The 16,473-nt window shown below is 40.0% G+C and overlaps 1 protein-coding gene across 6 annotated transcripts in view; it reads right to left on the reverse strand.

Annotated features, from left to right (window-relative positions):
* Nucleotides 1-987: 987 nt before the first annotated feature.
* Nucleotides 988-16,473, reverse strand: part of LPP (LIM domain containing preferred translocation partner in lipoma) — a 666,907-nt gene continuing 651,421 nt past the window's right edge. For all 6 annotated transcript variants that reach the window (XM_064582229.1, XM_064582145.1, XM_064582041.1 and 3 more), the window contains one exon: nt 988-16,145. In XM_064582229.1, coding sequence (XP_064438299.1) covers nt 16,017-16,145 — 129 coding nt within the window. In that variant the 3' untranslated portion in view covers nt 988-16,016. The remainder of the gene's footprint in view (nt 16,146-16,473) is intronic.

A 16,473-nucleotide genomic window follows, 5' to 3' on the forward strand; every position in this document is an offset into this window, starting at 1 on the left:
TAAATAAATAAATAAATAAATAAATAAATCTTTAAAAAAAAAAAAAACGGTAGCCTCTTGCATGCAGGTTTCTCGACTCTTGTGTCCTCAGATCCCTCAGCATTGGTAGCTGACACGTGATGCTGGAGAGATGAAATACAAGGCCAAAGTGGGAAAGAGAGGGATACTCTTTTCTGAATTTTATGGAGGACTTTCATGTACCCTTTAGTTCTAGTCACTCTTAAGGTAGTGGACAAGCCAGTGGACTGGGTGTCAGGGGTACTGAGTTCTTCTGCAGACCCGTTACTTTAAAAAAATGAAAAAAAAAAGTTTTTAGTGAATGGTCACGATGGGTTATTAACTTTATGCCTTGCACTCTTGTCTGTAAAATGAAGGTAAAAATAATTCCAGATCAGAGAGCTCTTAAAAATGATACAATGAACAGTGAAAGTTTTCAAAATGCTAAATTACTCTCTCAAGTGTCTGAGTCTTTCTTTCCTTTCCCCATATGTATCTATATCTATCAGCTCTAATAGACTATAGAAGTCTTGAAAGCAGGAACTGCCCGATGTATAGCCATATCCCTCAAGGTGCCTAGTACAGAGCAGATTCTCAGTGTTTGAGAAGTACAGACAGTACAGATGAAGAAGTGTGAAAAAGTCAGCCAGTGTTGGTGGTAAGTGGAGACCTCCCACCCCCACATCTAGGGACCCATTTGGGGGTTGGATCCAGCTTTAAAGGCCAAAAATCCTTTACTTGTAAGGTTAAGACACAGAGTGGTCAAGTAATTTTAGAACACATCCAACCTTAAGGTCTTCTGTGCTGGTAGTGGAGGAGAGTGGGTGCCTTCATACTCTGTTGGCATCATATTTGCTCCGAGAGGCATTCCCTTCTCAGAAGACCATCTGGAAAGCAAATGATATAAAAAAATGAATCACAGTAAAAGGGGTCAGAAGAAAGGAAACCAGGATAATCCAACTCAAAAAGAATTCCACACAAAGACAAGTATATGTAATAAGAAGTTTATTGGAGTTCTAAATATAATAAAGGAGTTGCAGTTCTTTTACAGAAAAAAGGGAATATCATTTTCATATTTATTCTTATAGAGCATTGGAAAAACATAATTGAGAGAAGAAACAGATAGAAGGTAAATAGAAATGTTTTAATATAATTGGATAATACATAAATACAAAGAAAATACCCAAATCACTTGCTTATAACAGGTTTTATTCTCTTATTTTCATAAGGAATCATGTGGGTTATTTTGGATAAGTCAGTGATGGTTCATGATGTAGTGGAGAAATGTGATTTTCTAAGAATAAAATAAGAAAGAGAAACCTATATTTTAGGAATATAATGGCTCTGTCAGTACCACACATGTGAAAAAAGGCATATTCTCTATACGTGTTCCTGTGGCTTTCCCTAAAGCAGGGAATGTTATTCTGACTAGCAGCTGATCGTGGTGGGGCTATCCTTGTACTCAGTGGGACGTTCTTGCTCTTAGTGGAGAGAAAACCTGGCCTCTCCCTGTCTCCCCCTTCTCCTTTCTCTGTCCACTTGTAAGTACCACTTAACATTTACACAAAACTCTCTCTCACAGTCATGGTCATCAGGTTGAAACCTGGAGCAGAGCCCTGTTGTCTCTTTCGCCATCCATCTTGTTCCCAAGGAGAAAAGCCCCCGTATCCCAATACTTCTTCTGACACCACACAGAGATTCTTCAACTCTTATCTAGCACTGACATCTGATTCTCTAAAAAATAGAAAATGACTAGTGTTGAAATTGGATAAGGTAAAAACAGAAAACGAACGTCAACAGGAAGAGTAGACATTTTTAGTGAAGAGTATCACTCTTTCTCCAAGGAGCCAACTGGTCTCATAAAACGATGACAGCTAAAGCAGGGTGGTCCACACTCGAGATTATGCAACAGTAATCTGTTCCAGCCTCATCCCTGGTGCATGTAGGGGGGCTCCTTATATGGAAGGCAGAATGGTGGCTGACTGCAGTGCCATGGAAACCATCTCCTATAGCTCGTCCCTCTTTACTTCCTTTTGGTGAAAGTGGGTGGGGCAGGAGATAACTTTGTGACCAAGACGACGTCAAGAGCTTCCTTGGAGAGAGGCTAACTGGAGGCATCTCTCTTTCCCAAAGGAGAGGCGTATTCAAATGCACATGGAGCCAAATGACTTAGAAGGAAAGAGAGCGACTTGGCAAGTGTAATTTGCCAGCTGGTTGAGTCAGACGACACATTGAGAAAGATCTTTTTTGGAAGCACGTCCTCCCTTCAACCCTTTTCCTAAAATCATGCACGGCCTATCTCGTCCTATTTCCCCGGACCCTCTCTTCGGCCACACCTGGAGAACAGTCCCTCGTTCCAGGCTGTGCGGCTGTTCCATCAGCAGTGACTACGCTCGCAATGCCCATGACAGATCTATGGAAACAAAAGCCACTCAGTAACATACGCTACTATTTTTAGGAGTCAAAGTAAAGATGCTCTAAGGATCTGGCGAGGACACTGGGCCCCCTGAGCCTCCAATCCTCCTGGCCAAGACTTTTCTTTCATTTTCACTGATGTTAGCCTGAGAGATAAAAGGGGAAAAAAAAAAACGTGCTGACATTCTAAACCCACCAATGCTCAGCTTATAAAACACACATCTGACACATATCCTAATACAGATCCTGGCTCTATTAATTCTCTCGAACAATGCTTCCTTCTGACTGAATATTCCAGTTCCATACAGCATCTAGGCCCCTGAAGCAGAGTACAGGAAGCCTCAGCGGTATGCCTTCATCCAGTGGGATATAAATATAAAGTGGCTGTATCAGCAAGGAATGCTCAGGGAATGTGTTTGCAGCCTGTTTCACGGTGCCACTCGAGAGGGGATATTGGAAATGAGTGACTTTCTTCCATTTGGCAAGCGTTCCTTATCTTAGCACCTACTCCTTTAGATGGTATGTTTTTGAAGGCTGCACAGTATGACTCTGGGTACCGTGTGTACATACATATGTAGGAATAACGTTTATGTTTCTCAGAATAGGCACTTTTTGAAGGCAGTAAATCTAAAAGTAAAGTTAATAGAGCCTATATTTAGTGCTCATCTTCTCACTTTGCTGATGTGTATGCTGAACAGAAGATCACAGATTTGAGTCAGTCTCGCAAAGAGGCCGGAGTCGGCAAATGGCTATATTCAGAGCTGGGGAAGTCTTGCCAACTCAACTGTAGCTGTTAAAAAGGCAGACTTGGAGAAGGTGCAATCGTTTTTCTCAAAGGTGACGGCACAGAAGGAGAAAAGCCTGTGACAGAGCCACGAAATAAAAGCTCGTGTGTGCAGCTCAGAGAAATTACTATCCTTGGGCTCCACATCTCCATGTCACGTCTCCTTCATGGCACAGATTTGCTACTCAGAAAGTTCTTTCCCTTCCTTTTTTTTTTTTTTTTTTTTGGTGCGTCTCACAATTACACATATTCCCAGGAGAGAAAGAGCCCCAAATCTGCTAAACTAATGATAAACGTGGAGTTTAAGAGACAAAACAAAACAAAAACAAAGTAGTTCACTGCGCAGATAGCCTGGAAGAAGTTAACGCTACATCCAGCTGTGAAAATGCTGCATCTCAGTTTAAATTTTCACTTAAGGCACATTCAATCACAGGATAATTTTATTCATGCTAAAGGATCAGACAATCAAGTGTCATCTTTAATTCTGTTTGCTCTTTGATAGGTTTCCTGAAAAAGAACAAGGACAGAATTCAGATTTTTAGGGGGGAAATAGATTCTGACTTTGTTTACTAAGGAAAGAATTCTTGGATCACTTGCTTATCAGCTTTCCCAAGAGAATAAACGGGGAGTAAAAGGAAGAACGTCATTTAAACGTGATTTTGCAACTACTTCACTATACATACTGGTGACAAGATTTAGTTTCTGGGGTCCTAAATCTCTTTCATCAAGGATGCGTCTCATTTCTGACATTTCAGTGGAGTGTGGAGGCTGGCACGGTGTCTACCAGTTTCAATTTGCTACCGAGGGAGAGAGGTCTAAGGCACTTTGGCTCTTTCTGGCAATTTCTCCCTGATACATTGATGTGCTTGGCATATCAACTAAAAACGAAGCAGAAGGGTTAGCAAAATGCAAACACTCACTAAATATCAACTTGCCTTTTACTATTTGAAATTAAAATGAGGCCATTTCTATTGTTGGCATGTAACTGATAAAAATCCCGTTTCCTCTGAAGTCTGAATTTGAAGGAATGAAACAGATACATCATAACCTGGCTATGCTCTTCTCCTACTTCTGGCTTATGGTTCCTAAGTGATCATCAGCTATCACTCACAGTGAAAACGAGACGAGAAGGTATTGGATTCCACCCCCCCCTTTATACTTAAGTCTCCCAAGAAAGAAAAGAAAGGAGACATGGATCCAAGAAAAACTAGCTTCTCCCCTTTTTACATTTTCTAAAGCAGTTCAGAAATGGTGTTAAATAATTTGGTGAGGAAAGACATCCAGACTTAATATTTACTCCCTCATGATAGAGTAAATGGAGTCGGGAGAGGAAGTGTGATTCCTCTTGGCACGGAGCGAGCAGGCACCTTCCAACGTGGTAACACGATGCATCGATAAGAATGGCCCAGGAAGAGGCTTTACTCTTTTCCCCACAGATAGAAATGTAAAGAGAGAATCAGGCAGGAGAGAGAAATACTTTCGTTTCCACCCCCACCTCAAATTGCTTTGGCATATTTTAGGAGATAAATGGATCCATACAAAATTTAAAGAGCTTTTTCTTTTCCTTTTTGGCAGCCACAAAAATGGGTCAGGTCTAGGAATTATTAATTTCCTGGCCTGAAACACAAGTGTTTTAAAATAAGGTTTCTTTTTTGAAGGATCGGCTTTTTTGGAAGACGTCTGTATGTGCATATGCGTGAGAGTGTGTGCACGCACGTGCATGGGTGTGTGTTTGAAAGACAACGCAATTGTGTTTTCCCTACATATGGAGGACTGTATCATGTAGAATGGAAGAAGGAAAAGTTCTATTCATAATTTTCTTTACATTATGTAAAGGGAGATCAGGGTTGGTGACGCCCTTTCTTTTTTTAAAGGGCTGCTTCTCTATCTTCACTGCCTCACTGTCCTTTTCTTCCCGCTAACGAGATGTCACAGGCTCCACCCCGGGGGGTCTCTACCCGGGCGTACTCACCCACAAAATTCTGGAGAGTTCTCAAAATTCTTCTTCTTCTAGTCACCCACTCCTGGGTGGGGGTACTCTTTCTATCCTACAAGAACCGCTCTCCACGGCTTCAGCCAGAGCACTTCTCAAGCCTCACAGGAAGACGAGGCACCTTTCCAGGCTCTGAATGTTGCCATTTCTGCCAAGGGTACTAGCCCGCTGGCCCCACTGGCACGTCCTGTGTGTGCCAGGTGTGAAGTGTGGAAAGGGGTGAGTGGCCATCTGTGACTTCACTTGGCCCTCATGAATCCCAGGGAATAAGCAGGGAGATGGTGAGAGGGGCGTGATGGATGGTAGACTCTAGGGAGGGAAAAGCCTAAAAAGCTTATTGGATGAGATCATTTTACAGGTTTCCTACAGGAGGTTTAACTCAGATGAAGAGAGAATATCTTTGCAATCAGTTCAGATTTTAACTGGAAGCCAAACAACTATAATGAGAAATGGGAGGAAATGAAAGCCCAAGAGCACGCATCAAAAGGCACATCTTCCTGAGAGATGCGGCTCAAGAGAAGGAATGGTGAGTTGTGGGACTGCCGTGTAGGGCAGCTTCTAGAAGATACACAGAGGCTTCCAAGTAAGCATCCTGGGAACAACACAGTACCAAATAAGCTTCCACCAATCACAAAGCCATACCGGCCTGGGCAGCCCTGTCTCTCCAACGGCAAACACCAGATGTGGAGCCGCGTTCAGTCCTGCAGCCTCTGTTCCCAGACGTTTCAAGGTCATGGGTGGGTGGGGTGGTTGGGAAACGCCTGGTGCAGTGACAGACACCGTGGGCCTCAATAGCTGTGAACCGAGAGGGAGAATCCTAGGCATTGTTTACCTACAGAGCAGTCTCCGTCTCGGGTGGGCATAAACCGTAGCCCAAGGGAGAGAGATCGGTCTTAAGGACCCAGTCACCTCTGCCCTCCACTGCACCCGAAATGACATGATCTTGGGTGGCAGTCTGCACCTCACCGTTCCAGAGCTTTCCCCTTCACGCCAAGTAAACCAACCGTCTCTGGGGAGACTTGCGGGCAGCGTGCTGCAGCGCCACAGCTGTTGGTTCTCGGGGGTGGCCTTCCCCCACGGCCATCATCACGGGGCTGATCAGACAGAACGCCCGGGAGTTTCCCACAAGACAGCACGGACGATGTGTGCAGGCGCTAAGCGATCGCACGCACCGCTGTGCACACGTGGCTTTGCCGCCGGAGGTCTGTAACGGGCTACGAGAATCGCCCTGGATGCCTTTGCACGGGGGGCACGTCAGTCTGGGCAAAGCGTACATTGTGCTCGGAGGTATTCTGTGCCCTGCGAGTGGCCGCTGGAGAGAGCACTGGACTTGCACGGCCTGGCTGTGTCCCCAGATCTGCCACTTACCAGCTGCATCGCTTCTGGCAAGTCACTGAACGATTCCCAGCCTCGGCTCTCTCTCCTAGGATAGGGCTATTAATAACCTTCCTCCCAGGGCTGTTTCATGTGTGAAAGCGGTTTGTAAGCTCACTCAGGAATTATTATTTTAGAGCTCAGAAAGCCACCCCCAGGTCCTGCCCAGAAGACTGGTGACAGGTTCTGCCAATAGGGCCCTCTAATTCAAACCTGGGGAGGAAGAGGATGACAGTCCAGGGTAACCCAGGGCACCGCTGAAAGAATGTATACATTTCTACCTAAGACTGGAACATCCTATTACCCTGTCCCCCCAAGAATGATTTCCTCTGGCAAAGAACAACTAGACAGAAGTAAAGAGTTTCAACAGAACCGCTATCTTTTGCGTTTGACTTCTTCCTTTTTAGAAGTGGAGATCATGCATGGACATTTTTCAACCCGTTAGGGTCATTATTAGCAGGCCAGGCAACTGGAGGGTACTGTTCATGGGTTGGGCCCTGGGGGAGGGCATAGAGCTATGTATGTATCAACTGTCAGAACAATTTATCTTTTGAGTAAGAAAATAAAAACAACAAAAAAAGTCGTCAACTCTAAAACCTGACCCTCAGAAAATCCTATTTTTTAAAGATGTTGAAAGGTTTTTAAATCTTCAGCTAAAAATCAAAAATTTTTTTTAAAGTAATGTGTTGCCAAAATGAAAACAAATATATTTGGAAGGAAAATGAAGGGAGGAATAACATTTTATTATGTACCAAGGATGAGTTTTGTGCAGCACTCAGGAGAGCATAATCCCCAAACCTGGTTCTGCTTCAGAGTCAGGGGGAGCTTGGAACAAAGTCTGATGGAGGAAATGGAAGACCCAAGAAGTCATGAGCTTGTTGATGCAGGTGATGCTTACGCAGAGTCTGGGTTATCACTTAACAGTGAATCAGTAAGGGAATTTTAACACCAAGTGGAATAGATGATAGCAGGATCCTTTCCAATTGTTGACCTAACATAATAGGAAAATAAGGATGTCTTGCTTCTTCTCTTGCAGGGGTTCAAAAGACACGTGTGTTTGCTCCAAGAGTAGAGTATCTGTGTTATAAAGCTTCTTGTTTATACTGTATGTGCTGGATTATATTTTGGCAGCTCATTCTATCTTCCAATTATAAAGAGACAAGATAGAAAATAGCAGTTGAATTAGCCCTCCACTATGCCTTTTACCTTCTCATTGACCCTGAATATCTGGAAATTTTTTCTCCTGTTAAGGAAATTCCAGAATCTGTAATATTTAAAGTAGAGGATCTTTTCTGAAGATAGTTTGTGCTTTTCTATTGTTTCTAGTGCCTTAAATATTCTTCCTTCAACTTCCATATCAAGTCAATGAATCAGTTCAACATTTCTTACCAAATTTCACTCCTCCATGGAGCCCTACCGATGCCACTGGGAAGTAGTACCCTTCTCATTGCCATATTCCTGAGTCCCCACTGAACCTGTTTCATCTTATTGCAGCTGGACTGAATCAAAGTTACTTAGGGGCTCATTCTCTCACAGTAATTATTAAATTAAGATGAGTAAGGGATAAAGAGGTTAGAAAGACAAAAGTAAAGAGAAATACAGACTCCTAAGGATAGTTCCTAACTGAACACATAGGGAAGCTGCTCACTTGGTCTAAAGGGCAACATCTCTAGGTACAAATATTTGAGCACAGGAAAATGGAAGTGAATGTCAAAACCAATCAGCAAGTAAATATTTATGTCGAACCCCTATAAAGTATCCAGAACTCTTTTTGCATATTCAGCATGGGAACATGGACAAAAACTGTGCTATTACTGAGAAGACAGAGACAAAGGGAGAGGGTTACAGAGACTTTCTGAACATTAACCAAGAAGTGGGACTCTCACAGATGGTATACAGGTTAGCTTGCTTCTTGTTTTCAGAATGACTTCGAAATATCAAAAATCAAAAATAGTACAGGACACAATGTAAAAGGTCTGTTTTGTACACATGGAAGATCTAGCCTCATCTGCCTTCCACTCTCCTGGGTCTGAGTCCTTGGTGGAAATTTCCATGTTGACTATCAGTTTCTTTTGGGTGACTTCAATGCCATTTACTTTCAACCCCCAAAGAAAGTGTTTCCACCTAGCCTGACCCAAGGTGATTACTAAGTTTCATCGAGTAGAGTGAAATAAAATTAGAAGCTATTTGTCCAAGTGTTCAAAGGAGAAGCAGAAGGGTGACTGGATTTGACACAATGTCAATAAATGGGAGATTCAGACATTAGACTTGTTTTGCGAAGCCCTGGAGACAAATTAATATGCAGCACGAGGAAGAACTTTTGTAGCAAAGAGCTGCCCTAATAGTAGCATGGACTGCTATGAACAACACTACATACTGGCCAGGTCTAAGATATGGGACGGTGACTTGCTAGCAACATAACAGAGGAGATTCAGGTCCTTAAAGAGCCCATGAGTCTATGTTTGTTTAGGAACACCACCGATGGACGTCTGGGGTCAGCTAGAACGCTCTACACTAGTGTAGAACACAAGGTAACATAGTGAGACCTGTCTCATTCTTGGTAAACCATTCTACTTCTGGGGTTGAGAAGTGAACTAGAAGCTACATTCAGTGCCAAGTTGACTGAATCCATTATGTGGATTGTTTAATAAGGCTGCTTTTGGGTCAATGAGTTAAATGCCTATCAGAGTTAGATGAATAAGGTTTTCTCTTGTCCCTAAATGGATGAGTAGCTTGGAAAAATTTGAAAAGGCATATTGTAAGGAAAGATTAAAGCAAGTATCTTAAATTATTACAAAGGAATTAGCTGTAGGTTTCCTCCTCTCTCTAGTATATATAACTTTTCACTTGTAGAATATTAATTTTTGTTTATAACAAAGGCTGGAAATAGAGATATGTATTAGTGTGGTTAGAGACTGTGGATAAATTAAGTAACAATCAGAAATAAAGAGCAAAGCTTTTAGTATTTTTTTGTGTGTGTGATTTCAAGGGGGGAAATGTTCATGAATTTAGTAAAAATGCATCTTCCACTTTCCACAAAAGAAGCCACATGAATGTTGGATAACCAAAATGGTGTCTACAACTTCTTGCACAAGGGACAGGAAAGTAAAATAGAGAAAGGGATAAGTGTCCTAGATTTAAAGGAAAATAAGCCATTTTATATTTCCTTTTTTTAAAGTTAGTAAGTTAAGTTAGTTTCCTGTGTTTGCAACTAAAAAAGAGAAAACTAGTAAAAATCAGTTATAGTTTGGCTGTTTAGGCATGACATTATAGATAGTGGATGATTGGATTTCAACAAGAGAACAACAGACCTAAACTCCTATTTACTGTCATCATCAGGTAAGTACTGGAAAGGGAGAAAACACTGCATGTGTGAAAACAGAAACTTCTAACCGTCAGAGATGCTTAGGGTACGGTATGGTGTGCCCAAGAATATGTCAGAATATGTATCACCATCTTTTAGGCTGAGAATGAGCTATGCCCCTCTCTTGGAGGGGGTGAAAGGACATGTGTTATAAATTCCTGGAGTAGCTATGAACCCTGTCATGGGGCCTAGCAGCTACTCTCTCTTGACTTTTTTCTGACAGGGGAAAAATATAGTCACTATAGCTAGAGTGACTTTTAAATACTTCATAAACCTGGAAATATGAATATTTTACTAGCTTAGTTGCTTAAACAACTACAGTTGCTGATGCCTAAAACCCCTCCGAAAGGTCTCAGAGTGACACTTTACAAGAACTCTCCTGCCATCATTTTAATTGTAGACTGTCTCTTTTCTTAAATCTCTCCTTATTTTCCTGAATCCCACTCTTCTTGGAGACAGGTTAAAAAAACAAATAAGAGACAAAAAACCCCCACAAAACAACATGCCCACTGAGACTTGGCAAATTCACTTATGTATTGAATTAAATATGTATTAAGTATGTTTTACTTTCCTCACATGTGACCCTCTGAAAAGGGAAAATCAATGTCAATGTCAATCCTGTGAAAACTTATAGAAAGTGGAAGTGAGAGCAGAAACCAAAGGTGAAAATATATCCCTAGAAATAGAAGCTTTTTCCAAACAGATTTTAAAAAAATGGACACAGAGGGCATATTTTTATCAATTATTAGCCAGAGTTCAAAAAAATCTCAAAGCCGAATTTTAACAAAATGCTTTACTGAGAGACTCAAGCTTGTTCTCCTCAGGTTGCTTTTTTGCTTTTTATAAACATACTACAGGCCTGTGAACTGTGCTCTAGAAAGAACTCTGGCGCTGACCTACCCCCTGTAAAATACTGTGATTCAACTATTAGGATTTAATATTATGCTCATACGCAAAATGCTGATATGTGTAAAAATTCTGGAAGGATAATAGTTTTTCCTTGCCATGAGGAAAATTACCAAGTTTCATTAGGAATAAAATAATATGCCACACCACTTAAAAATATGATTGTTTTGTTGGCCAAAATGTTTTTTTTTTTTTTTTTTAATTCTTAACCTAGTCCTAGAAAGATCACTTTGCATATAGCTGAGAAAAGTAGGGCAGTCATGAATGAATTTGCCAAGAACTCTATGATCTGAGTCCCTGATGAAAACTCATTAAAATAAAACTGAAAGACTCTATTATCTCATCTCGCTTTATGAATAAACACAATCTGGAAAATATGCCCTTTTAAAGGAAGGATTTATGGATGCCATGTATATTTGATGGTAGCCTTCTTCCCTTCCTATGGTCACAATTCTGTAAAGATCAGAATGCAATGATATAATTTACTTATGAAAAGTCCAAGCACAATAATATTAATAGGTAGGATGAAAAGCAGGACAGAATGTAAGAAAGGAAGGCAGGAGGAAAAAAAGGAGGAGGGAGAAAAAGAGGCGAAGAGGGAAAGAGGAAGAATTCTCACCAAACCATGGAGCTTTAATCAGATGATTTTTTAAAGGTTTGAAATAATACGTAATATGCTACCCAGACAATAGTCTCTTGAGAAGAGTTTCATTCTACGTATCTGTCATGTAAATAACAACCTAAAATGCCCCCGGTTGTACCATAATAACGACTCAGAACTCAACCTGTTCTGTCCACTATTAAATTAAGACAACAGACAAACCGAAAAGCTATGACAATTACTAAAAGTGGATATGCTGAATGGGTGGTAAAGGCTCAAATGGAAGTCTGACTTCATTATCTGACTAAAACCAGAGAAAGACCAAACATAATCACTAACAACATCCGAAACATCACTTCCTGACATAAAAGTGTTTTCTTTAATTCAGGAATCCACAAGGTCCTTCCAAGAGACAAGGAGAAAAGAAACACTATTAGAGCACATTAAGATAAAGAGTTTACACTTCTTTGGATTTTGTTTTCCTTTTCGATGACTGTATTTTGGAAATCTGGGAGATGATTACTAACATTATGGACTCCCCAGTGGAGTATTCAGAGCGGCGCAAAGACTCTTTTAAAATAAGGCACACATATATGTTGCTCTCTGATTGTCTCCCACGAAAATGCCCCGAGAGAGTGATCTCAAGAAAGGGACTTCAGGCACATTCTGCAGAGGTATATCTTTTTCAGCCTACTGGTTTCCTACAGATGGCGAAAGCAGGGTATGGAACATGCTGTCATATTTCATTCATAACACACATGTACTGTAGCTCGAGGCAACAGATGGACAATCACTTGTTTAAACTACAAATGTGAAATACTAAGGTAGCATGGCAATACTTCTAGAAATGTCTATGAGAAAAAGAAGCCTTTCCGAGCCAAGAGGAGTGGTGAGAGGCTGGGAGGTCACATCAGTGTTTCCTGATCTCCCTAGCAGCTGCCATAATTTCCCTGACACCCTTCAAAACTTGATGATGGAGGGATCAGGGGGCAGCCGACACAGATTTGACAAGAGAAGCCGGAACCATGTCAAATAGAAATAACACTGTTATTCCTGGCTGGTTCACATTAATAGGATTTTTACCAACTAGGAAAACTGTTGGAAGTTGTGTTCTCAGAGTCCTGTCTATATTCTATAAACCCTCTACTATAGTCCCATTGTAAAAGTGCTCTCTTTCTTCCTCTGAACCCAAATAAAAACACTTGTTTAAATGTAGTTAGAGTTTTATATACTTTAAACATCACCATAAGCATCTTTGCAGAATCTTGCGTGGTGAGGAAACAATGATAGTGTTGATAACTCGGCTGCATTAGTCAGCATACAGCCAATAAAGTAATTTTGATCAGAGAAGTGGCCCCTACAAAAATAATTTGTCAACAACAGGAAAAAGAACCCACATCTTTGAGCTGCAGAGATGTCCAGCATCTCAAAGCCTTGATGTCTTATGTTGGGACACATGACTTAGTTTTGAGTTTTTAATGCAATTTTCCTTGCAAACGAGACTCCACATTGAGTCAGTGTGAGCTGGGATCCAGACAGTGAAGAAATTTGATTTTGAAATGGTGTGCAGAGCCCATGACACAGTGGGTTTTTTTCCTTTTCCATATCTCTCATCAACACATAATTACCAAATATTTGTGTTCTTGACCATTTTTTAACAAACTTCCTCTTATAAACTCTGATTTTTCTATTACTTATGAATTTAAATAACAATCAAGACAATATACCAAAAGACAAAAGAATTATAATTGTTAAGGTAATATGATCTTTCTGTCCCTGTTATAGGCAAAATTTCATGTAACTAAAACAGTAAAGAGTGATTTGGCATTGTTTAAACCAAATGATTAATAGAAAAGACAAGAAAGCAATATAAATCATATACTTAAGAAATCCTGGAATAAAATATGTAGGATCCTTTCCTTATTATACCTTGTGAAAGAAAAGAAATCTAAATCTAAATACTTCTGCATATGTGTGTGTGCACATTCATTATTATAAAAGTATAATAAGTCTATATTAAAAAGAGATTTACTTTAAAACTCTTTGGTAAAGATACTCTGAGGTTATGTGATAAAAATGTACTATAAAGATTGAAAGCAAGCAGTATTCTGGCAAAGCCACAATGATGGGTCTGTGACAGCATTTTCTTATAACTCTCTCTTTAAAATGTTTTGGCTTGTAAACATTTTAGTTACACAAGGACTTAAATGTAACAAACAAGTAGAATGTTATTGCATTTTTATAGTATAAATATTTCATACATTTTCCTCTTTTGGCAAAATTCATAATATGACTGCACTTCAAGAGATAAAATCCATCTCTCAATAAATTGGGCTTTTGGCCTAAACACAATTTCCCCCAAGTATTTCATAGAAAACAAATTGCTGAAGCCATTCAAGCAAATTACATTATCTCTCCAATTGTCTAATAGTCAGTGCTCTTTGAGGTCATCAGCATGTCTGATCTTGAATGTGGAGGACAGAAATTCAGAGATACAGTCACTATTGTATCCTAAAATTCACATGCTGCCCAAAATGAATCCCATTGTATTTCACATTAAGAAAAATATAATAAGACCAATGGTAAGAGTAGCAAAGTAAGGAAAGACAAAGTTTTCCAAGAAAACTTTGAAAAGTCGCAACTTTGGCGGTCACTTTGGGTGACTGAGGCAAAAGAGCCACAAATTAACTTAGATGAGCTAATGACCATAGGTTTAAGAATTTCTTATTGAAATAAAAAAAAGAAAACTGAACGATTTTTACAATCATTCCTACTAAAGTAAAATAAATGTAATTGGAATTCCTGAGGCATGGGGTGTAATTCAAAACACACACAAATAATTTCTCATTTCTTTTCTGAGTGTTAAAATTAAAAATTAAAATAAAAGACTAAAAATCGACGTTATCACTTTATAATCATGAAAAAGGTATTTGTGGACTCAGGGAAGGGTGCGCAAGGGAATGTAACTATATTTGTTATATTTGATTTCTTAAACTGGGTGTTATGTATACAGGGATTCATTATATTATTATTTATATTTTGTGTATACTTAAAATACTTCATAATTTAAAAGTATATACTTGTGGAAGATTTGAAGAAATGTTTAAGAAATCTCAATCCAAAATACTCGATTAGTTTACAAAATGGCAACCTGCCGTGATGATGATGGGCGTCTCTTTAAAAGAAACAAGTTAGAACCCAATAGAATGGTTCTGTAGTTGGCAAGCAAGCATTTCAATGCCCAGTAAGAGTTTGAATAAAGATTCCAGGCAGAGACTCTCCATATTTTTAGCTCAGAAAGGCAATTTTTTTTTTCAGCGATTGTCTTTGAAAGTGTGGTATAAATGTCACATCGATGATAAGAAAACATCTCCCGCGATATGCAATTTGAGTTGCGGAGGGATTATGGGAGTGATGAAACAGTGGTTTCACAATTTTTTTCAAGCTTTCCTGTCTTTTTAAAGTAAATTAAACAAAACTCCACAATTGTATTTTCTGTGCTCTGATTTGCAGTTGTCAGGCAAAAAGGACCTGGGCCTGGGGGGAAAAAAAAAGGAAGAATAGGAACAGTTCTTTACAACTGTCTTCTCCGGAGAAAACTCAACTTTGGTAGTTGTGTTTGGATATTACTAAAAAAACAAAACAAAATAAAACCATGGCAATATTTCCGAGATGAAAAGTGGGACAGTATTGGAAATGCTATGTTCCAGAGAAAACAAAGTTTGTCTGAATTACGATGTCTAGGTAGCATGGAAAGGAGAAACTTAAGATGGTATTGTGGGATAATAATAGGCTTTTCAAAATACCCCCAAAATGCTTTTTTCCCAGCATATTCCACCTGTAATTCCTTTAGGGAAAAAAAGCAAACTTCGGATCCCTCTCACCAATTACTATTTTCAAATGAGCCCTGACCACTGGTCACTAGAGATTTTGAATTTCCAATCAAATCTGGTTGCAAATTAAATTTGGACTTGTTTTAACCTATGTAATTTATAGCTTAAATTCTGTAACCTAACATATACATGGTACACTTTTTTTTACCCCCAAGGGGCATGACCGGTTTAGAGCAACAGAAAGATGTACTTTTCAACACACAGAAAAAGAATGGCTATCCTTTCTGATCACAGGCCACGTGGAACTGATAGGATAGACCCTTCAAGCCTAAAAGCACCTGTGAGTTGGCCGACTCACCCAGGAAAAACTGTGTGACAGCAAATACCACACTAAAAAAAGCCATTCAACCAGATGAAAAGTGAGACAAACATAGGGATTAAAAGTTACAGGAATGCAGAAGTGAATGGGATGGAGTATAATCCGTGCAAAAATGTGGAAGTCCTTGGGAACAAAGGCCCATCAAGGTCCTACATGATTAAATGTGAAATGTGTATTTGGTGAGAACTTAAAAAAAAAAAAAAACTCATCATCTATGTGCTTCTAAAGAAAGGTTAATATTAGATGAAGAACAGAGACCATCCCATGGCTTGATTGCCTTTCCTGTATTTTCCCATTTCTTTTCTTATCTTTTTCTTGTGTTTCCTTCTTTTCAGCGCCACCGACTAACCAGCTAAGCAGGCGACCGAATTTAAAGGTCGGTGCTGGCCTTGGCAGTGAGCACCCTGATGCGGGCAGAGTTGCAGGTCTTGCAAAGGATGTGTCCGTCCAGAGGGTAGCAGCCTTGGTTATCTCCTTCGGACAGGAGACCGCCACAATCCTGGAAAAAAAGGAAAGAATGTAAGTGAAACTGGAAACTACGGATGTGAGGACTGCATTCCTTAGCTTTCTGTTTGAGGCCTCCATAATATGGCCACTTACTACAGGGTAAAATGACCCCCCTCAGGTTACTTCATAGGAGAAGAACCCAAGGCTCTGGGGCCCCAAGTAGTAGTTTTGTTCTCTCACCCAAGCAACAAAAACAGCAAGACCAAGAGACAACAAAACAAGAGGAGATCCCTAACCGCTCAGTCATCTTTACCCTTTATCACGAGTCTAAGGATCTCTCAAAAGGAAAACACAGGCACAGGGACAGAATTCCTTGGCCG

Source organism: Mirounga angustirostris, unplaced genomic scaffold (assembly GCF_029215605.1).
Source record: "Mirounga angustirostris isolate CCGP_5_RB_7025 unplaced genomic scaffold, mMirAng1.0.hap1 SCAF_1, whole genome shotgun sequence".
Lineage (NCBI taxonomy): Eukaryota > Metazoa > Chordata > Mammalia > Carnivora > Phocidae > Mirounga > Mirounga angustirostris.